This window comes from Argentina anserina, chromosome 6 (genome assembly GCF_933775445.1).
Source record: "Argentina anserina chromosome 6, drPotAnse1.1, whole genome shotgun sequence".
NCBI classification, from domain to species: Eukaryota; Viridiplantae; Streptophyta; class Magnoliopsida; order Rosales; family Rosaceae; genus Argentina; species Argentina anserina.
Window position 1 is genome coordinate 11,358,806 of NC_065877.1, and position 22,477 is coordinate 11,381,282.

The 22,477-nt window shown below is 37.1% G+C and overlaps 3 protein-coding genes across 4 annotated transcripts; 2 read left to right on the forward strand and 1 right to left on the reverse strand.

Moving 5' to 3' along the window:
- Positions 1 to 332: 332 nt before the first annotated feature.
- On the forward strand, positions 333 to 7,281 carry LOC126798757 (uncharacterized). Of its 2 annotated transcripts, XM_050525806.1 has the most exons (13): positions 333 to 686; positions 955 to 1,019; positions 1,315 to 1,387; positions 1,518 to 1,536; positions 1,948 to 2,067; positions 3,186 to 3,255; positions 3,569 to 3,612; positions 3,687 to 3,728; positions 3,942 to 4,001; positions 4,211 to 4,278; positions 4,641 to 4,698; positions 4,838 to 4,944; positions 6,721 to 7,281. In XM_050525806.1, exons 1-12 carry the CDS (start codon positions 400 to 402, stop codon positions 4,928 to 4,930), a joined length of 999 nt encoding a protein of 332 aa, XP_050381763.1. In that variant the 5' UTR covers positions 333 to 399; the 3' UTR covers positions 4,931 to 4,944; positions 6,721 to 7,281. The 2 variants fall into 2 exon arrangements, with proteins under 2 accessions (XP_050381763.1, XP_050381762.1); XM_050525805.1 differs by lacking the exon at positions 6,721 to 7,281 and having other exon boundaries at positions 4,838 to 5,209.
- A 1,847-nt stretch (positions 7,282 to 9,128) lies between these two features.
- Positions 9,129 to 11,470, forward strand: LOC126798266 (alpha carbonic anhydrase 1, chloroplastic). Its single transcript, XM_050525182.1, has 6 exons — positions 9,129 to 9,284; positions 9,618 to 9,829; positions 10,276 to 10,385; positions 10,580 to 10,682; positions 10,920 to 11,102; positions 11,317 to 11,470. Exons 1-6 carry the CDS (start codon positions 9,209 to 9,211, stop codon positions 11,443 to 11,445), a joined length of 813 nt encoding a protein of 270 aa, XP_050381139.1. The 5' UTR covers positions 9,129 to 9,208; the 3' UTR covers positions 11,446 to 11,470.
- Positions 11,471 to 15,147: 3,677 nt separating this feature from the next.
- On the reverse strand, positions 15,148 to 16,646 carry LOC126798265 (uncharacterized). Its single transcript, XM_050525180.1, has one exon. The coding sequence runs from the start codon at positions 16,575 to 16,577 to the stop codon at positions 15,699 to 15,701; it is 879 nt and encodes a 292-aa protein (XP_050381137.1). The 5' UTR covers positions 16,578 to 16,646; the 3' UTR covers positions 15,148 to 15,698.
- Between the last annotated feature and the right edge of the window lie 5,831 nt (positions 16,647 to 22,477).

A 22,477-nucleotide genomic window follows, 5' to 3' on the forward strand; every position in this document is an offset into this window, starting at 1 on the left:
AGGTCGATTAGAAGAGGAAAACTCCATTGCAACCTCAAATGCAAAACAACAAGCTTCAATTTCTCTTTCCCTCAAAACTGGAAAATGAATGGAATTGACAAGTGCACAAGTTAAGTATCACATTTGTCACATTGAGTTCAAGATATTTCCACCAACAATAGACACGATCCTCATTTCTTATGCACAAGGATGATTTCTCTACCCAATCACATGTCTTTGATAGATAACCATACCCACACATGGCTACACACTAACCAATCACATTTTTCTAAATAAATGAAAGAAGAATAAAAGAAATTTGTTTCAAGCATAGCCCGTCATAGTCTCAAAACCAGTCAATGTGTTTCAAGAGTTGGGAGTTACAGTAACCAACTGCAACTACTTGTCTCTTCTGAAACCATGGCTAAAGCTCTAAACTTGATACCCACCTCAACTTTCCCGCCATTTTCATGCCCCAGGAGACTACCCAGCAGGAGATTATTGTCTGTTAGAGCCACAACAGAGTCCCCAGAGACACCCACAAGCTCAGTTCAAGTAAAGACTGAACCTTTAACATTTGCTCCTCCACCCGATTTCAAGCCTCCGGAGCCCAAGCGGTTCGGAGTCCGACCCGATAAGACTTTGGACGTCTTGGGTGCTTCTCTTGCCATATTCTTTCGTTTGGGTTGTGGCGTTTTTGTTTCTGGGTACTTCCCTTTTATCTTTCTCATATATCTCATCTTTGTTCATCTTCTTCTTTTAAGTAAGTTTTATTTGTATTAGTAGTAAATTGAGTTCCTTTTTCCTTAATTTGTTACAGAAAGTAGGTGGGTGTAGAAAGGTAGATGATTCAATCAGCTAGAATTACTGAATTATTGCCTCTAGGTTTCTAAGCTCCGTTTATAATGTAGAAATGTAGATGTTTTAATTGGTTTCTGACATTCTATGTTTCAATTTTTGGATGTACAATGGCAGGTATTCGTTTTCGATTGTTTCAAAGGATGAAATTCCTTCAGACCAGTATGCTCTCGATTTTAATGGTAGATGCTAATCTGATTAATGTCCTGCTATGGCATTGTTGATGGAAATTGATCTTTGTAGTTTATGTAGACTGGTGAAATAATGATAGTGTAAGTATCAATCAGAAGGGGGAGTAACTATAATGAAGTGGAGAATTGATCGAACTTTGATCCATCATATGCATTAAACATTTTATTATAAAGTCTTGTTTTATTGTATATTAGCCTTTTAAGAGAATGACCAAAAGAGTGGTAATTTTCAGTATCACCTGATTATCAGTTTCAAGAGCTTTCCTTTTCCTTATTCATATGACAGATTCCAAGGTCAAGGAAACTTCAAAATTAGGACCCCGTCCTGAGAAGCCTATTGAGATATACGAGTTTGAAGGGTATTTCATTTCCCTTACTTAAATAAATTTTCTTGCCCTCGCCCCTTCTTTGATCTATTCTGTCATAAAACTGACTGCATGTATTTTTATTTGCTCTCCACATGTACAAATTACAACGGATGATGTACAGCTGTCCATTCTGCCGGAAGGTAACTTGAACAACAAAGGAATTATCTTTATTTCTGAAGATTTTTCATATAATACCTGATGAAACAAAATGTTCCACTGGAATTCTTTCCATAAACCATTCATATGCATAAACACTATCATGTTAAAATGCGTTCCAACTTCGAATAAAATCTGATTAGATGTTTAATTTTACACCAAGCCTTTAGGTTTGGGCATATTGATAGAACAAATAGTAACCAAGAGAGTGCTCTGATAGTCAACATGGTGGTTAAAACTGTGTTTTTCTGGTGTTTAAGGTCCACAAACATATTGTAGTTTAAACCTGGAGTTCAACATGTGTTTATCAATTGAGAATTGTAATGGTGGTATATCACTGACTGTAACTGTTGCACTTTTTGTGTTTTGTTGTATGACATTCTAAGTCTGTGCAGGTTAGGGAAATTGTTGCAGTACTGGACCTTGATGTTATATTTTATCCGTGCCCAAGAAATGGTCCAAACTTCCGTCCAAAGGTTGGGGAGATGGGCGGAAAAAAGCAGTTCCCTTACATGGTCAGATATCATAGCTTTCTCTAGTTACTGGTTTCCTAGCTTATCTTCTCTTCTGTGGGGAACAACTGAAAATAATATTGAAGAAAGAGCAATCTTTTTTTCTTTCGTTCCTTTCTATACAGTGGTTGTTGGAAATTAGACTGGATTTAAATAGCTTCCCCTATTGTTCATAAAATTTCACTATATAGATTTCCTCTCTTCTCCAGTTTCTCCAGTGCTCTTCAACCTCTGAGTCTGTCTACCCTTTCCATTATGAAATTAATCAAATTATTATGTTTTTTTTTATTGTAATAGCTTCAGATAAGCTTAGAATATCTTGTCCTCGTTTGAAATTCATTTATGTCAAAAGCTGACAAAAATATGTCCAAGATAAGGGTGGAGGCAGATAGTGAATAAACACACATGTAGGAATATATATATATAGATATATATATATAAACTTCATAATTAGATAAATCTTTTATACATAGAAATACTTGTTAATATAGTGTATATAGATTTTCTTTCAAGCTTTTCGCATTGAATTTCATTCTGACAAAGATGCTAAGAACCTTCACAATTTTTTAATATTAAAATTTAGAGTTTTTTTCTATATATATATATATATGTCGGTTAGAGAGCGGACGTCTGCAGTGCACCAAAAGTGCAGACGTCAGCGATTCCGGCAACCAGCGACGCACAACGACGGCGCGGATGGTGCCCGTCGCACTCCCTCCTTCCGGTGCTCCGTTAGTGCTGGCCGGAGCTCTAGCGCCAGCCCACGGTAGCCAGAATCTATTAATTTCACGCTTGTGGGAAATTTCTAGAAATTTGCAGATTCTAGTCGCCGTGGGCCGACTTTGGAGCTCCGACTGGCACAGACAGGAGCACCAGGAGGGGAGGAGCATGGCCGGCACTATCCGCACTGTCGTTGTGTGTCGCCGGTCGCCGGAACTGGCAAATCCACACCATGCAAACATCCGCTCCTGATCCTCTATATATATATATATAAATCTCTAGCATAAGTCTCTAGTTTTCTTCTTATGTCTATTGGAATGTTATAATTTTTCTCAGCTTATTGTGATTTTTGCAATGGCTTAGAGTTGCAGCTGTGCTTAAAACTTTGTGTCTGGTTGCAGGTTGATCCAAACACCGGAGTTTCAATGTACGAATCTGATGACATAATCAAGTACTTGGTTGGGAAGTATGGTATGTGATCACATATTTGACTATGATTGATATGTTTTCTCATGTTAGTGCTTCTGAATGCAACAGATTTTTTTTTTATTTTTTGCAAAGGAATTAGAGACTGGCCTTTTGAAAATTTTTACAAATTTGGCTTTTCTATACTCTCATGAATTCATGATGATCAGTTTTCCCTTGTTTATTTGTTGGTGGAAGTTATTTTTGACTTTTAGCAATTTTGTTTCTTTTTGGTTTCTTATCATTTATCTGACGTTTATCTCAGATTCTCCTAATAGTTATTTACTCCCCCCCCCCCCCAAAAAAAAATTGTGTGCAGGTGATGGAAATGTTCCTATTGCATTGTCACTTGGTTTATTGACGGTTAGCATTTGACTCTTTTGTTAGTAGGTTTTCTCAAACTATGTTCAGATTACTAGTTATATTGTCTATTGCAGACTCTGACTGCCGGCTTTGCTCTGCTTGGTCGGTCAGGAAAGGTTAGATTGTTTCATTTGCTTTTAGGATGCCAACTTTTTCTTTAAAACTTATCTTCCTTAGTGGGTGATCTCCAAGATTGTTTCTCATATACTAGTTTATCTTCATGGAATAAATATGCTAGTACATAGAGATTTTGCTACTATATGCAAATCCTATTATAAACTCCTTTAACCAGTCTGATGTGTATTCTCTCTCTCTCTCTCTCTATTCAGGGAAGTATCTATACTCCATCAAGACTACCACCGAAACCATTAGAAGTATGGGCGTACGAGGTTATACTACTGTGATGATCTTTGTAGCTTAACTTTAGATCATAATTTTGTGATGAGGTCCCTCGGTAGATACTAGATGCATATGACTTTATCTGTTTCACAGATATGTACACTGCTTCAACCATTATCTGAACTTTTTCTCTCATAGGTACATCTGTACAAACACTCGTGATTCCTGAGTTCTAGTTCTAAATTTTTTTCACTTTTAGGGATCGCCTTTCTGCAAACTTGTACGTGAAGTCCTCGTAGAGTTGGAACTGCCTCACTTATACGTTAGGTAAATTTGAGCATCGACTATTTGATATTATAATTATCTCTGGTAGTCCGGTGTGATCATCTATTTCTCAGTCTTCTAAAAAGTGTTCCATGTCTTTTCCCGCTGAGGGGCTTATCATGTTTACCTCTGCAATCTTATCAGGCCTCTTATCTCGAAACTTGCTGAATAAGTGAATAATAATATTTTCGTTTGTGGTGTAAAATATATTTGCATGTGCCTCATGGCTTATACTGATGTGAAGCAATCTGCCACCTTTTCTGGGAGCTTTTTGTTTAGCCCCTATTTTTAGTACAATCTGTTTCTGTATTTTTGTACAAAGGTATACAATTTGTAACTGAGAGAATATCAATTCCTCATTTCAGCTGTGCACGTGGCAGCCCAAAACGACAGATACTATATCAGAAAACCGGACGTTTTCAGGTACTTCAAATGTTATGCAGTCAGCCTGAAGTTTGATTTTGAATTTTTGATCATCTGATGATGAAAATTACTTCTGTGTGGTATGTACAATGTAGTGAGAAGAGACAAAAACTAACCTTATATCAATGGTGTTTGACAGGCACCTTACTTAGAAGATCCCAATACTGGGGTGCAAATGTTTGAAAGTGCAGAAATTATCGAATATCTAAAAGCAACTTATGCTCTTCCATGAGCAATATATTAAAGGCATGTGGGTTTCTCTTTTCATTTTAATAATTTTCTTTTGTATATTTTATCACATATATAAGTATATATATTTGCCCTGCTCTCATACCGGAGTAGACAGATTTTTAGATGTAATTCTAGTAGAATAAAGTGCCTTTGCTTAAACCCCGACTTCATCTTAGGTTTTACTAGTAAATTTTTTCCGTACTGTAGTTCCCTCCGAGGAAGATAATTGTAATAGAACTTGATGTTCAGTTGGCAAATGATATGCTGCTTTTTATTTTTCTTACTTTTTTTTTATGAAAGGGATGATAGCTAGGCTGCTCTTGAAAGAAAAAAACATGGCATTTCTCCTTTACATTTTTCCGTATTGGTTATTACAATTCCTTTTCATTTATGTTCACTCTGTAATGTGAAATAAATTTTTAAATGCTGTTGCTTGAATATGTAGAACTGTAGAAGTAATTCAACCAGGTATTTTTCATTGTTAGCTGAGAGTTGCAGTCCTTAACTTATTTGATTAGGAATATTAACCGACAAGAATGGATGCTGCAAAATCTTACTTAACCAAGAAAAACTATACACTGCATTCACTGTTGACTCTAGGAATAGATATCTTCATACCTACCCCTAAATACATAGGACTGAGCCAATGAGGTATGCTTCCGCAACTCTCCCTGAGAATATGGTTGATATTATTAGATCTTGTGAGTACTGGTGCCTTCCCAAGGGAACTGTTGTTGCTATAACTTCTCCTCTATTTAATTAAACACCAAAATTTTTGACTTAGCGGAAGATTGAAAACCAAGCTTTGAAGTTCATCTAAAATAGAATGCAGTACCAGAAGAGGAGTGTCATTTTATTTCAGACGTCAGACATAGGTGACTGATGTATATTTAAATGGAGCCTGTATTAAGTTGAAGAATCTCTATCTCTGTTTTGAAACCGAGAAGAAAAGAGTTGTCAATAGTTAACCACTAATGTAGCCATTTTTTGTGGCAACTTGGGAATGTTACATGATTGATCATGAGATAATACCAGAGTACCAGACACTTCCCTTTCACAAAGAGATTTGAATCCAAGTGCTTGTGAGTTGTGATGGTCAGTAAAGCATTTGATTCTTCACTTTATCTTACACAAACAAGCTTCAATTTGTATGTCCAGTCCAGTCATTCACATCATTGTCGGGCAACATTTTAAAAGGAAAATTGTGGCTTTCTTTGTCGTCATGCATTCTTGTTTGCTTTGTTCTTCATCACGATTAATTTTGTTTCCATGCATTTTTGTTCCTTTTCACTTTCATTTCGGAACTCCTTGCCTTAGTTCTAAATGTATTAATGTTTCATGTCCATGAAGTATCTGATTGGTAGGCAATTAGATACAAAGCCAGTACTAAACTAAACTTACAGATATCTTATAATACTTAAGGTATTATCCTCTAAAATAATGGATAATGAATATTAATTACTTTACATTTATCGTATGCGCTCAACTACACATTTGAAATCATTTTTACCTCTACGGTGCTTGTTTTGTTTTCTAATAGACTTAATAGTTAGTTATTTAAGTTTTCTGATTATTTGCAGTGTTTAACTGTTCAAGTCTTGGCAGGTAACAATTGAGCTTGTTTGATACTGTCTTGCTATCTCTCTATTCTGTCTTTATAGTCACTTTTATGTTCTAGATGTAGGCTGTATGGAGATAGCTTGGCTAGAGTCTGTTTGTGTGTTGCAGCAATCTATAGATCCAGCATCTGAACTTCATAGCTAAAAGGATCCTATTTTTTCTCCTTTTTAGGTTGAGAATCACAATGGATGAGGGGATATAGAAGAGCGTCTATTGTAATATTTCATATGTTTATCTCCATACTAAATAAATTATTTCGGTGGGCTGTTGGGACAACACATTAGAAATCTCATCTTCCGAACAAGGGACAACACATTAAAGATCTCATCTTCTGAACTAGGGACCAGACCTAGTTTATATCTTCTGAACTGGCCCCAGAAACCCATCACAAGCACCAGAACAGGACATAGCCTTGCATATTGGTGTCCATGAGTTGGGAACCAAACCATGTGTAGCAATGGAAGGTAGTATTTGTCTTGAAGAATAAAGCTGAAGGGGGAATGGCTTTGAGCATATAATTGTTTGTACCGGTGATACATGGATACATGTGCATATAGCCTTGTATTTTAGGCTTGTGTGGGTTAAGCTGTTGAGGAACAATGACATCCTTTCATCCTTTGTGCTCTCCTAGCAAAGGATAACATGTTCATGATACCCAATCTGAATTGGCTATTCATCATGTCCTAGCAAATGTCTAAACTGGGGATGTAGGTTCGCTATTATTGTAGGTTCATGGTCCTTGACATCAAGAGCACAATCCTCTCTTGAACTTACTCCCTTTTGTTTTGATTCAATCATGACTTTAGTGATAAATTCTGGTGTGCAAAAGCACTTGTTGATCGCAATCGTGTTTGGTGCTCTAGCCATTGTGTTTGGTTTAGTCATCTGTGTTAGATGGTCCACAAATGTGAGTAGGGGCATCTGCTAGTCACATTCTTCTTTATTCTGTGTTCTCTATCATGAAGCTTCTACAGAAAAGCTTTCACTTTGTGTGTTACTGGTTTTTCCTGATTTTTTGTTTATGACTTACATAAATTGTTGGAACTTATTCCTAAACTCAGCCACACAAATTGATGGAGATTTGGTTCAGCTCCTAAAACTTGGTTAAGCCCCGTGGCTGTAGAGACTTCTGCAGTTTTAGTAGAGCACATCCTTCCTTTTTCGAATCTTTCGGTCTCTCTCGCTAAAGTAGACCATTCGTTATGGTTAGAATTGAGCACTCATTTTTAGTAGCCAATGACTTGAGCTTTGGAACCGCTTAGTGCTTGGCTAACAGAACACCATCAGTAGGGATAAAAGGATATCCCCATTTGATACCATTGCCCATATCAGTGGAGATTTCTTGAAGATATTCTGAAGTTGCATCATGTAAACTTACATTAGACAATGCAATTAAAACATTATTGGAGGATGAAGAAACTAGAAGCCTGCTCAAAATAGTGTCGGAATAGGATTATTTTCCTAGGATTTGAATGCCAGATGCTACTCAAACCTATTTATATTGCCAATATCATCATGCTGCCTACAAACACAGTAAAAATGGTGGATGATGGAGGCACATGGGCCAGAGGTAGTGGTATAACTGTTAGTCCCTAAGAAAACCATGTTTGCTTCAATCTTGTCCAATCCATATGCATGAAGGAGTGTGTAAACATACTAATTCCATCATTTGAACAAACAGGTTTAGCGGAAGCTCTTCATATAATTCCCAATTTATGTCAACAGTTACAGTAACTTTCGATTTAGACGTTATGTCCTACCCTTGTATTCATTTACTATATATTAGACGCGCTATAGGTCGGTACTGTTCACAAGGATTCTGTCTGAGAGCCCATGTTTTCCGAATTATTAACGTGAATGCCACTGAGTAGTTTATTAACGCAAATGCCTCCAGTTTACATGATTACTATCATCATTTTTCAAGCATGACTGCTCAACTGTGCTAAAATAAGCCAAAAGGACCAACCCATATTTGAGTTTTTCTTGGATTTTGAGTTGTGACTACTTGTTTTACATCTAGCAAGCTGAGACAACCATAGAATCCAAATGTGAAATATGTTCAGAAGCCAATGGCTTTCGGTGGATCTATGTTGGAGCAAGTGGGATGTTTCCTGAGGTGAATGTAAATGTGTTCGATGAATTGCCTTCCCGGTAGGATGTGAGGGAGGTAGTTGCTTCTCCTTTCCTAGAGCCTAGAGGACCAGTTCAGGGCTGAAGGCCGGAACAATCATGAACTTGCAATATTGCAATCCGATCTGTCTCCGCTTTCTGCTTGCCAAGTCTTTTTCAAAACTGGAAAAGATACGTATATGCTTTACATTTAAGGCCACTATAGATGAACAAAGGAGACAGACACATCTTAACTCTTTGATTAAGCACATTTTAGTAGTGTAGCACTAATTAGCAAGCCAATCAATCAACTGTAGATAATAGAATATTTACTAGCTGAAAGTGTATAAATAGGTAGAGACATATAATGTAAGGTGCTCCAGGAGTGTCCAGTTATAACGGCTATCATAAGCACAGGAGTGGTTTAGGTACTCTACTGCTCTAGCAAAACCCCACAAGTTGGATCAAAACTTAGCCCCGGCCACCCTTCCTTGATTTCCGATCTAAAGGTCGGACGAACTTAGAAGTTAGAATTCATTGAACTGATTAAATGGCTCCTAGAATTTCACTGTTGGTGCTCATGGTGACATTGCTGATCGTTGGTTCTTCAGCTTGCTTTGTAGAAGGTATGATATCTCTCTCCCTCAGACCCTTTTAGCAAGTTAGCATATGCACAAGTTCATATTTCATGTCCAACTTCTTGAGCTCTTAGTTACCTTTAGTAATCTATACAACTGTAATTTCCTTTCCCTTTTGTTTTCTTCAATCTTCTCTATCAGTTTCTCCCCCAATTCTCATTGTAAAGTGCAGACTAAGCTTGCTGGAATTCTGCTGTCAATTGTGTTGAGTTATCTTTCATGCATTTAAATGAGTTTGAGTTCATTAATTCTTGTCAAAAAACAATGATTGAAATTGTTGCTAATCATTTCTGTTTGAATGCATATCTGCTTATGCACCAGAGGTGAAGTCGCTTGGATTCACTTACTCGGGTACAACTGGACCTCAGAGATGGGGAAGATTGGGTCCATATTTCTCAGCATGTAATGGAAAGAGGCAGTCTCCATTGAACCTTGTCAAGGACAAGTTTGTTCTTATGAGGAATTTCAAGCCATTAAACCGAAACTACCTTGCGTTGAATGCCACATTATACAACAATAACTTTAACATTGGGGTACTTGTTCCTCAACTTCTCCATCATTTGTGCATCTTATAGTTAAACTATTAATATTGCTATTTTGGTAGGATTATGTTTTAGAAACTTCTTTTACTCCATTGGTGAGGTGATCACTTGACTATATATATTACAAGTCGGTGACTGTTGGACTGACAACATAACTGTTATCCATGGATTCTTGATTTGTGTGGAGTGTCAGATTGAAAATGTGGTGATGTAACCATTCTCATCATCCACACCTATACAGGTTCTGTTTTTTATATGATCCACAAGTTGTAGTTTTGCTTGATATCGATGTACAGTGTTTGTCCTTCCCAGTACTACTTAGACGTTTGGGGTTAGTGGTTGCCTAACATGGTATTAGCACCCTAATTTACAACAAGTGTGTACTGCAATCCTCATTCCCTGATATTGTCACTTGGGACGGATTTTGTTGTGTGCAGGTGCATTTCGATGGACAAATTGCCGGAACATTTGTCATAGATGGTAAGAACTACAACCTGAAGCAGCTGCACTGGCATACTCCCTCTGAACATCGTATTAATGGAGTCCAGTATGTGCTCGCTCTGTGTCTCTCTGCCTACAAGCTTCTCTTTCTTAATTTACTGATACTTTAAATTACAAATAAGAATAGATTAGCACATAAGGGTACTACAGACAGATGAAATCTAGCAGTAAGTCTCGGAAAAGAAAGAAGTGATTATACAAGCAAAACTATTGAGCTTGCCATTTCATTGTGTTTTACAGATTTCCAGCGGAGCTTCATTTAGTTCACCTGGCAGATGACAATAGCATCGCAGTTGTTGCAGTTCTTTTCCAATATGGCAAAGAAGATGTCTTCATCTCTCAGGTACATATATATAGTTTTAAGGCGAATAGTTGTCTAAATGAAGAAGAAAAACCATTGGATACAAGCCATGTACTAATCAAATGATTGAATATTATTTCACATGACGATTCCATGGTAAACTTTATTCCATTACACTAAACCGCATGCCAAATTTGCACAAGGATGCAAGGGATTCATTTTCACATTATAGTAGTTGCACAAATTGGGCGTATATAACTACAATTGATGATTTTACAGATCAAGGATAAGCTGGCAGAGTTGAACGAGGAGGTATGTAGAAGAGATAAGGATGCTCATGTCCCCCTCGGACATATAGACATGAAGGAGTTTGATAAAAGAACACGCAAATATTGGAGATATGCTGGCTCTCTCTCTTCTCCTCCATGTACTGAGAATGTCATCTGGAATATCCTTGGAAAGGTACCTAATTACTCATTTCCTTGTAGCACATATCAAAAGTGCTCTCTTAAAAACAGTCCAGCACCATAAACACAGACCTGCATCTGGACTACTAGTATCGATTTACTACTGTAGAATGCCGCGGCTAGCAGATTGCCTGTTTGAACTCAGAAAACATGATAATGTTCATATATACAACTGTAGTGTGAATGAAAGTCATGGAACATATGTGCAGGTGAGGTACATTTCCAAGGCTCAGGTAGAGGCTATAAGAGCACCACTGGGAGTGGATTACAAGAACAACGCGAGACCACTGCAGCCTCTTAATGGACGCAAAATTGAGCTCTTCGAGGAGCTTAGCTAGAAAAGAAGTATAAGTACTGATAGAGATCACCATATCTAGCTGATAATATGTCAATAATGAGTGCACTAATTTTGTGATGAATAGAAGAGAAAAAATAAGTCTGCTTATGCTTGCCTCAACTTTTTTTTTCTTCGCTCTAGCTCATGTTGATATATAACTACTGATTTAAGCTGTAGGTTTTTTTTAAATGAAACATTTAGGCTTAGTAAGCAATGAGATCACATAATCCTAGTCTATTAATTTCTTTCTCAAAGATCATCTTCAGAGAAAATGAAACAAAAATAGCGATTTTTGAAATTTATGTATTTTATCGATCATTTTAAATGTTTATTGAAACAGTATATCATCTTTAGCGAGTGAAAATTATGTTTGTACAACCTCTGAATCGACCGTTTGATGAACATATGTCAGCATTATGACAGGGTGATCAGCTAGAACATTCATGTTTGAAACTTTGAAAGAAAATCGACCTCATCTATATACATCTATCCATTTCAACATGAAATGTATGATACAGCCGGGATGGTGTTCGTTTGGGGTGGATGCCTTTCCCTTTCAGTTTTGACAATGTAAAGGTTGCATTCAGGACCTAAAACAACCAATTGTGTGACTAATTATTAATCTGACAAGTGACAACTACTCCAACTCCTAATTATCCTCCCTAATTTTGGTCATACAATTATAGCAACTGGATTCGATCATCTATGCTGTTTAACAGACTGGCTGAATTGTCATAGAACACAAAGTACAATGGATAAATATATTGATCACCTGAAACTGTTATACCGAAATGCCAGTGTGCTATTTAGGTGTCCTATGGAGCACATCTTTATTTATTAGGGCAGCCTTATAGAATGGACGATCCTCAAACCCCAATTGCCCTTAATTAGAGAACATTTGTCTAATAAATAATGGAAGTGTAAAAGGACCATAAAAATCCATTTTCTCCTACAGGCTCTATCAGAGACAACAGAAAGAGTAGAAGCAAATCGACACACACTTTAGCTTGTGTTGAGAGGTTAGTATAATTTGATTATAATTGCGACTTTAATATTTTTTATTTTTTAAGAAAGAGATAGTTCTATTAATTAGCCAAAAGACACGTACATCATAAGTTGTCTTAAACCTAGATAAAATAGGTGGTAACAAAACCACCCGATAGAAGTATTAATCTCATGATAGGTAACTTTCATTATAGATTACGCACAAATAAACCTAAACTAGCAATGATGAACTGAGCAGTCTATTAAACTCATGTAGAAGATATTATCGTTACCTAGGACCTCAATTGGTGTGCAACAAATAGTATCCAGAGTAAAATAAAATGATTCACCCCGCATAACTTAGGAGGGACACTGAGATCTAATCGACTCATTTACCCTTGTCAGGGCTAAACAACGTTTTTTGGAGATCAGGCCTACAAACCCAATCCCCAAATTGAACCCACTTAAGTTTGAGTCTAGACCCAGGCCCAGGAGCCCGAGCCCACATCCAAACCCTAGTAGGCTTGTGTCTCTTCCATGCCTGCGAAGCACCTACATCTTCCTTGGCGGTAACCACCTCGAATCCAGAGTAGTCAATGTCATGGTCATTCTCACCAGCAACCCCGGCATTTCTGAGGCCACTGCATGGCAACCATCTTTGATTCCGACTAGAAGTAGAATCATCTTCCCTGGATTAAACCGGTCTTCCTCCATTCCTGAATACTAGTTTTTTGACCCAATCGGGGTCCTTGAAGCAACTAGATTGAAATCTATGTGGCTTCGCCTGAGAAGCCATCGCCGCTCCTAGCTCTCATCTCCACGAATTCGCCATGATTTGACCAAAAGAGCTAGAAGCCCACCGCTCATGATGCCAAACCTTGGTTTTGTCTCTGGAGAACACTCCGCAATTCACGGAGCATCTGTTTCATTTTTTAAAATATAGTAACACTAATCTGCGACTTTTAATATCTTGAATTACGACTTATTAAGTCTATTTCAACGAAAACCCAAACAAACAAATATAGTGTAACGTTTAATAAGCAAGTGGAATGTTTACAAAGAGAAAAAATGTGGGTTGGAGGACTCAAAAGGGTTGAAAAACGTGTGAATAGGTTTGGTTTACTTAGTTTTGGGATCAACATTTTCCACTCACATAACATTCTATACTAATTGGCAGGGTGGACATTTTCAATGAGAGTGATTATGATCTCAGATGAAATTGTGAATTGTTCCACCTTCACATTTCGAGTCAACAGAGCACAATGTCCAAATAGATGACCAGACTGGGCAAACTCCATAATTCTACGACCCAATGATATAAACATCTTGGTGCTTTCTTCCAAAAGTCTTCAAATTATTAATTTAGACACTGTACAAACTTCACATCAGAGGAATGGTTTTATTTTAAGCACAAAGAGTTAGAGGAATGGTTACTTAAATTCTCAGTATATATGTTTAAAACAACTTGGAACTCTTGGAATGGTTACTTTTACACTGTAGATCTTGTCATGTCATTATATAATTAGATAACGAAACATTCTAGGTCCAATAAAATCATATAATGTTCCAAGTTCAAATGCTTGTTCATTTAAAAAAGAAACAAGAAGAAGAGTCGTATTGGAAAATATGGGTTTGTGTCGGTGCATTGCAAATGTGTGACAATTTGACAATCTACTAGTTTACTAATTAGCATAGAGACTATTACTCAAAAAATTAGCATAGAGACTAATTAAGTGTTTGTAGTAAACCTTTTTCGGAATTTAAATTTTAGAAAAACACGATGCGAGTTATAATGCTGGTCTGAGGGCATCCGCCCGGCGATGGTGGCTTCCGGCCTCATGGATGTATGATGTTATGGCTCGGCTAGCTTAAATTTCCTCGGTGAGTGGTGGTCTGGTTCGGGGTGGTAGTGAGATGTTTTTGTCTATTCACAGGGAGTGATGATGGGTACTAATTGGTGGTTCGCCGCAAGAACTAGGTGACTTGTTGCAGGCGATGATTAAGCCATGAAACTGAGCTCCAACAATTGGAACAGAGTTAAAAAGTCATTAAAAACGTATGATATTAGAGGGATATATCATCCATGAGGCTGCAATTAGTAAATAAACGTTCACATGTCATGTCTTGTTCGCTTTCTTATAACATTTTTTCGATCATTTTTTGCTATCAACGTCAATACAATATGAATTTTCCACATGTTGGAACATTTTAGGCATGCCATTTGTAACGAAGAATCGAGTCTCTTGTGATATGCTGATCATTTGTAGCCCAAAAGGAATGGCGATTTATGGGGCATTTATATTCATCAATTCTACTCATGAGCCCTATGAGGGTATGAGCACATTTTTACAAGTTTGCTACCATCTTTTGTTTTTCCAATGCTGTATCATTTTTTTTATTTTATTAAATTAACAACTAATATGAAACAACGAATCTGTCGTCAGTCAGAACTAGTCGAACCGACAATCTCTTATATATAAAAAAAACTTACAGTAATTAAATCAAATGATACTGAGCTATGTGGTATGAGTATCATCTTTACTCATAAGATTTTTGTCAGACTCGCTAAAAAAATTGTATGAAAGTCGGCACTAATATTGTGGGAATATTGTGTTACTAAAATCTTTTTTCTTTTGTATATGCAGACCATATACAGAACAGCAAGAATGTATATGAGGCAATTGATTCTGCCTCTGCTTTAAATAAAAAATGCCAAGTATAATTTTAAAAGGTTAGGTCTCCATTTCCATCTCCATCTCATGACCCCTTAGTACAATAATGAAGAAAAGCATCCATATCTTAAAAAGCGAGTAAAGACAACTCGACTTGTACTGCGGTAGGCGAGAAAACCTCCCTTCAAGACCACATGACAGAAACAGGTTTTACCACTGTGCTGGTGTCTGCATATATTTATCTTATGGTAAAAAATGATTCTCACACCAATCTAAAACTTCTAAATTACCCGGCATTTCTCACTACCCAAAATTACAAAGCAAATTTACAACTGCATGCTCACTTGCAAAACATATCTATTTACAAAACCTCATATGTAGTCTGATAAAATGAAAATCGAAATGTATCGAAAACGGTACTGTGGTAAAATGCGACCCTTTTTACCTCAAACCCTGACGGAGGTTTCAACGTACATTGCCTGCCATTCACGACAACCACGCACGCGCCTTGCTTCGTTCCTCCGAGTCCGCTCTCGGGGGCCCCACAGATCGCCGTCGGATCTAGAAATCTCGATTCCCGAGCCCGGCCCGCTTTCTTTTACGCAACGTCGATGCCGTGCTCCTCGACCCACGACCCGGACCTCCGACCCGACACGAACCGCTTCATCCCGCCAATACCGGGTGGCTCGCTCTCCGTGCTCTGCCTCGGCAGCGAGTCGCACGACGCCGTCTCGTAATCGAACGCCGCCCTCCTCGCCACGCTGCTCCGCCGCGGAGGCGAGTCCGCAAACAGCGGCGCGTGCTTCTCACCCTTAGACTTATCACGTCTCCCGTGTCGAAACAGCCCCCGAAAACTCGCGAGAAACCCGAACTTCCGTCTCTCCACCGGCTTAACCGACTTCTCCATCGACGACGACGTGTCGTTGATCGACCGCTGCTGGCGGTTCCTCCACCGCCGCTTCCGGTCGCGCTTCGATCTGACTCTCCCCATACACGACACCTTGGGCGACGACGGCTCGATCATCGACCCGTCCGTCGATTTCCCAACCGATCCGGATCTCTTGGGGAACAACCTCCCATTGACGGCCTTACAGTTCCTCCGGTGCTTCGTATCGGCGTAGTTTGTCTTCTGCGGCTTGGGGAGGCCAATCATCGACGCCTTGGACTTCAAGTTTATAGAGAATCGCTGGGAGTTGTTGTTAGAGTTGGGATGGAGGTTGGTGGAGTTGGAGTTGGTTCCTTTGGTGGAGTCTTTTCGCTCGAAGAAGGCGTTCCGGTCGAACCAGTCGTACTCGGCGTCTTTGGAGAGCCAGAACGACTCAGGCGGGAAATCCGCATGTAAAACCGGCTCGTCGGGGTTGGCGTCGTCGTCGTCTTCCGGTCGGTCAGGATCGGCCTGGGTCTCGCAGGCGATTTTTCGGTCTATGGAACCGCCGGCGCAGGCGCTTACTAGAGTTTCTAAATCGACTTGTGGCATGTCGCCGGTGATTTAAAGAGCAGAGAAAATGTGAGTGAGAGAGAGAGAGAGAGAGAGAGAGGAGGAGGAGGTTGAAGAAGAACAAGAAGATGGTGGGTGTGAAAGAGAAGGGTTCTTATATATAAGAGGGAGAGCGGTAGTTGTGTTTTTTTTTTTTGGAAGGTTCGACTTGAGAGTAGAAAGGAGTGGTTATTTTTCGGGTTACCTTTTTTACTGTTTAACCGGTTGACTCTTCTACCTGCCATGTGGGGTAGAAAGGAGAGATTTTTTTTTTTGGTTCGTCAAAATAATAACATTGATTTGCTTTACGTACGAGATTATTGCTTTAATCACGACTTTGTTTTTTGTATTTCTCAGAGAAATTAATGGAAGTCTATGTTTAAGTCAATGTGATTGGCATCGGCTTAGCTTGGCTTCAAATCGGCTTGCATTGAGTTGTTAGTTATCTTACTGATGAGCAAGATTAGCGAAGGTAGTCAGTAGTTAATTGTTACTAACAACTTCAGTTCTTACGCATTGATGCCTTTGTGCTAGTGTGACCATATATGGTTTTGAAGCTAGTCTTCTATTGTGATTTGTGAGAGTTAAATGTTTTTCTTCTTCTTTTGTTGATACAATTGAAACTGATAGAGCATAGTATTTTGACAGTAAAATTATTCAGTCCATAATGTTTATCTTTCATTATATCAAGATTTCATTTCTTACATATTTAATGGATGAACATACATGTTGGTTTTTTCGTACTAAAAAGTTCCGTAAATTTACCACGTGCATGTTGATACATATGATGTCATATTTTGTTTTTTGTTCCCGTACGTACACGACTTAGCTTAGAACGTTGCACCTTGCAACTTTTATCAATCACTCGATTTCCTCGATCAATAATTGGACATGACTCATTTGCGGGGTTGTTCACTTCTTCTTTTAGTTAATTAAAACTAGCCCCAAACACACACACCATATGAGTGTGAAAAATAAAATTTAGCAGTTAATGTGAGAGGAGAGAAAAATGGAAAATGTGGGGGAGAGATAAATGTGTTGTGTTGTAAAATAAGATTATATTCTTTCATTCTTTTTCTTTAATTTTTTTTCTTTTATGTAATTTGACATGGTTGTCCTTAATTTTTGAAAGTTATTTAATATCAAAAGGGTAAAAAGGTGAAAAAAAATCTATTTTGGCTATCAAGTCCAATTTGGGTTATAAAAGTATGGATTCTGGATACCGGATAAATCTCAGCAATAATGGTAATCCTTAGCAATGGTCTAAATATCGGTTATCGGCATCGTATCGGTTTTGTAAAATAAGGATATAACGGGGATATATCGAGATATATCGGATTATATCAGATTTATCGTTTTTATTAAATTTTAATTTAAATTTAATATATTTATAAACATATACTTCAAAATATTCAAAATATACCAAATAATATTAACTACTAAGTACTAATTGAACAAAAATAGGTGCACAAAAGATAGATTGAGATATTGATTATGCATTCATCCATTATAAATTCTCTCATCATCAGAATCAAAGTCAAAATCATCTTCTCCATTATCTTCATCCTCATCTTTTGAGATAAAATCATCTTCATAAATCACCTTCTGTCTATTTGCGTTGAAATTCCTCAAAACGACATCGTCTCCTTAAAAAAAATCACCGAAAAAAAATAACAAGAAAAAAAGTCACCAAAAAAAAAGTCAACGAAAAAAATCATCGAAAAAAAAGTCTCCGAAAAAAAAAGTCCACGGAAAAAAAAAGTCCACCAAAAAAAAAGTCAAACGAAAAAAAATCCACCGATATATCCCGATATATCGCATGTTGACCCGATATTTTGAGTTGACCGATATATTAAGGCGATATGGCATTTATCCTATCGGTTTCTAAATATCACCGATATATCCCCGATATATCCCGATATTTAGAACACTGATCCTTAGTTAAAGATAATAGTTTTGTAACGCGTGATATATAGTGCTTGTAAACTTGGTAATAAACTTTTGACTTGTGATTTAACCTACGAGAGCAACACACATAATGACGAAATTTAGAGGTAAAAGATACAAGATAAGAAGATATATACTGTTTTTGTAACTTCATCATCGACTTTAAATTTTATTTGAGAAATATGACAATATCCATGACGTCCCTACGTATCTATACAGATAAATGGTTGCAAAATAGCTAGCTAGCTTGCCGCAAAGACATAATCTCTTAAATCTGGTCGGAATTAATAGGACATTTTAAAACATTCATTAATTTCTAATCAGCGATCAATGCATAAATTGATGTAGACAAATGCCATCTACCAGGAAGCGAAACGCAAGATATCAGAGACTTCACTACAAAGTTTTGAGACATCAATTCTTACTAATTAAGGTCGATCTGCTTACGGAAGCTTTGAGTTGAGTATTCAACCTAAATTAGTTCCTTTACTTATAAAATTAAAGATCGGAAGAACAAAACTCAGAACTATTATTTCGAAGAATCGGGGCTCATAGGATACTACATTACTACTCATATATCATAAGTGCATCATCATCGTGAATTGTTTAGAATGGAATGTGCATAAACATTTCTATTAGAATTTGCAGCTGCATGAAAATTTATAACAATTGAGACGAGGTTTGCATCAAAGACGATAATATTTTAATTGTTTGTATTCCTAAAGACCTAAACTAGCTTATTCACAGTAGGATCGGATCGGGAGTAAGTACGTACCTAATATATAGGATACAAATAACTTGAATAAAAGATCAATATATAAACATGAAACTACTGCACTTGAACTCCAAGAAGATATCTGTTGAACATGAACAAACGTGACCCGTGGATCACTAACGTACCGATATTGTCCAAACGTAACCGTTTTTAAGGTGTTGGGTTTTAAATTAAAAAATCTCGATACAATTGGGTATTATTCATCCATTTTTAGGTTTGTACGTGTAATTTGCTCGGTCCAATTTCCACATCGGAAATTGGTATATGTGATTTGGTGGTTTACTCTAATTCCCATTTTGAAAATCAGCACTACAGTCCAAGACCCACTGCGAACACTTGGTATGAAATTTGATGAACCCAAATTTGGATACATAATGCTTGGGGAATCCCCATATGGTTAGAGAAGTAATTGGAGAATGACTCATTTTGATACCATGTTGAACAGAGACAAGCGTGGCTCATAGATTACCAATATACCGATATTATCTTAACTTAACCACCCTTAAGGTGTTGAGTTTTAATTTCAAAAAGTCTTAATACAATTAAGTATTATTCATTCACTTACAAGTTATATATTATTTGTTATATTTTAGACGTGGATCTCTCTTCTTCAACAATATCAATTCAACCATTTCAATTGTAGCAATGGTAGGTGAATCAAAAGATTACTTGCATGATCATTTCAATAGTTCAATTTCAAGTATATTTCTATCTTGCAAATATATATGGGCATGGCAGCTATAATCCATGACAGCTAGTCGCAATATATATATATATATATATTTTTTCAACAACTGTAGCAATTCAAGTCAGATGTGCAATCTTGTCCGGTTGTTCCCAGGGCTAACTCCAATAGATTTGAGCTGCTTGGACATATATGCCACCGCCTTCTTATAGATAATGACAATTGGATTGCTCTGCAGTTCAGCTAAACAAATTAAGCACGATTATTTACAGTCATTGAAATGAGGATCTTGATTGAAAGAATTTTAAGAAATTTGTTTTTTTAGCTAGCTAGGGTGAAAAAGAAAAGGAAGAAATGAAAGAACACGACGTACAGGACTACAGGGTATGTAAACATATTAGCTAGCTAGGGTACAAGCTCGATCATGTGTATGAAAACTTTAACTATATATGATGAACAGACAAATCTCTAAAACATGGAGTGAGCCCGGGATGGAGATGGTTGGTCGATTTGTGGCATAATGGCATGGATCTCTATATGGTTGCCCTAAAATCAGGGAAAATCAGAATCATGAAAAAATTAGTGGCATATATAACCAATTTACTTGAACGAGCATCCATCAATGATTGCATGTGTTAGATTTTCATGTCTGCCTTCAATTTTATCGATCATGTAGTTTGCCATGTTGCATATATATGATCGAACTATCACATCATCAGAACACATATAAGGATCATTGCTTATTTATTTCCGATCCATTTTTTATGTACGTAAAATCGTAGGTACATGATTCAGTCGGTGAAGTCGATCGATGAAATTACTCCTTTACAACTATTTACCCTTACTTATTCATTTTTTTTCAATTTTGTTAATCGACTAAGTAATTGATCAATAGCATGATTAGGGTACCGCGCGTAAGAATTCTTGAATGACATTTGACGTACGTATAACAGCAGTAGTTAATTAAAAATAATGAACACCAAAGATGCACATACAGTAGTTAAAAATGACAAAACGTACCTTCAGGCTTTCAAGGGTTTCTAGCCGATCGTGGATTCGTGGATGTTTGATAAAATGTACGTCATCCATCATTCAATTGATTGGTAGAGGTTGATCAGTAGTACTATATATAATCATATGTTTATTGGTTTTTAAATTTCATGTGCTTCCTGTACGTATATATCTTATGAACAATCAGGAGATCGAATGTTAGCTCTTAGTAAAGAGAATGTATATAGCTAATTTCCAGCAATAACTAACAACTATATATGGACTGGTTCGCAACCACCCTAGTTCTTTAGGGAATAATTATAAAGATCCCAAGATTGGTTTGAGATGCTGCGCAACTAAATATATATAACCTACCAAATATCACGGTGTTCGAGCAACCATTTCAATACCAAAAAAAATTAAAGCTTACATGATTGGTATGATCGGTCGAACCTACGTGACGCGCGATACATAATATATATTGCTTTACAATGGCAATGTATCGATCGTCTCCTCATAAATATATAAGAGTGAAAGAAGGCGGTCTTCTCCAAAGGGAAAACTACAAATTAAACTGAACAATTAATCCCAGCACTACTTAAATATATAATCAACCACCAAATATACTAGGGAGAGAGTGAGCAGCTGGTTGTTAAACCTAAATCCCCTATTTGGGACCTTCTCATCTAAAAGTATAACTTACCAATTGACGTCTGATTCTCTCTAGTTTATATAGAAAATAAAATTCATTATTTATGTGATAGATCTCGAGTATATATACTATTTCAAGATACATACAAGAAACACGAGAAACTTTTTAATTGCAAGAGTAACTGCATGAGTACGTAACAACCTATACGATGAAAGTTGAAACCCCAGCTTAATTAAATAATTAACTACCTCATGTAGACAATGATTAAGCATCAAGTTATTTTAGCTAGGGTAAACAATTACTAATAATAGCTGACTTAATCCTTAATTAGTGCCTGGATTAATTAAAATTAGGCTTACCAGAGCTGCACTAAACCCGGCCGAGCCAATAGATTATAGTAATGGAAAGTTGAACGAGTGGGGTCTGTAAGTTGCCGATGTGCGGTGTCGTAGAAGACTTTCTGGTTTTGGAGATGAGATGAAGACGAAGAAGAAATAGACCTAAAGATTAAGATATTACGTAATGGTTTCTTCCGGGTTATGAGCCCTAATCTGAATAAAGCAGAAGAAAGCCGCCATTTATGAATTAAGTTTTTATACGTGACTTGAGCAATGATACATCATGAAGCTTCGTCTTCATATCTTCTTTCTTCCAGAAGATGGATCAATTCGAAGCTTAGCTTTATATATAAAAGTAATTAATTTGATCAGCTAGTCTCTATGTTAGTTTACTGTGCTCCGTATAAGAACAAACACATGCATATGCAGTAACAAAAATTAAACCATCAATTACTTTTCTTTGATCTCTTAATTAGGAACACGAATATGGAGCAACGTGTTTGTCTGCTTAGA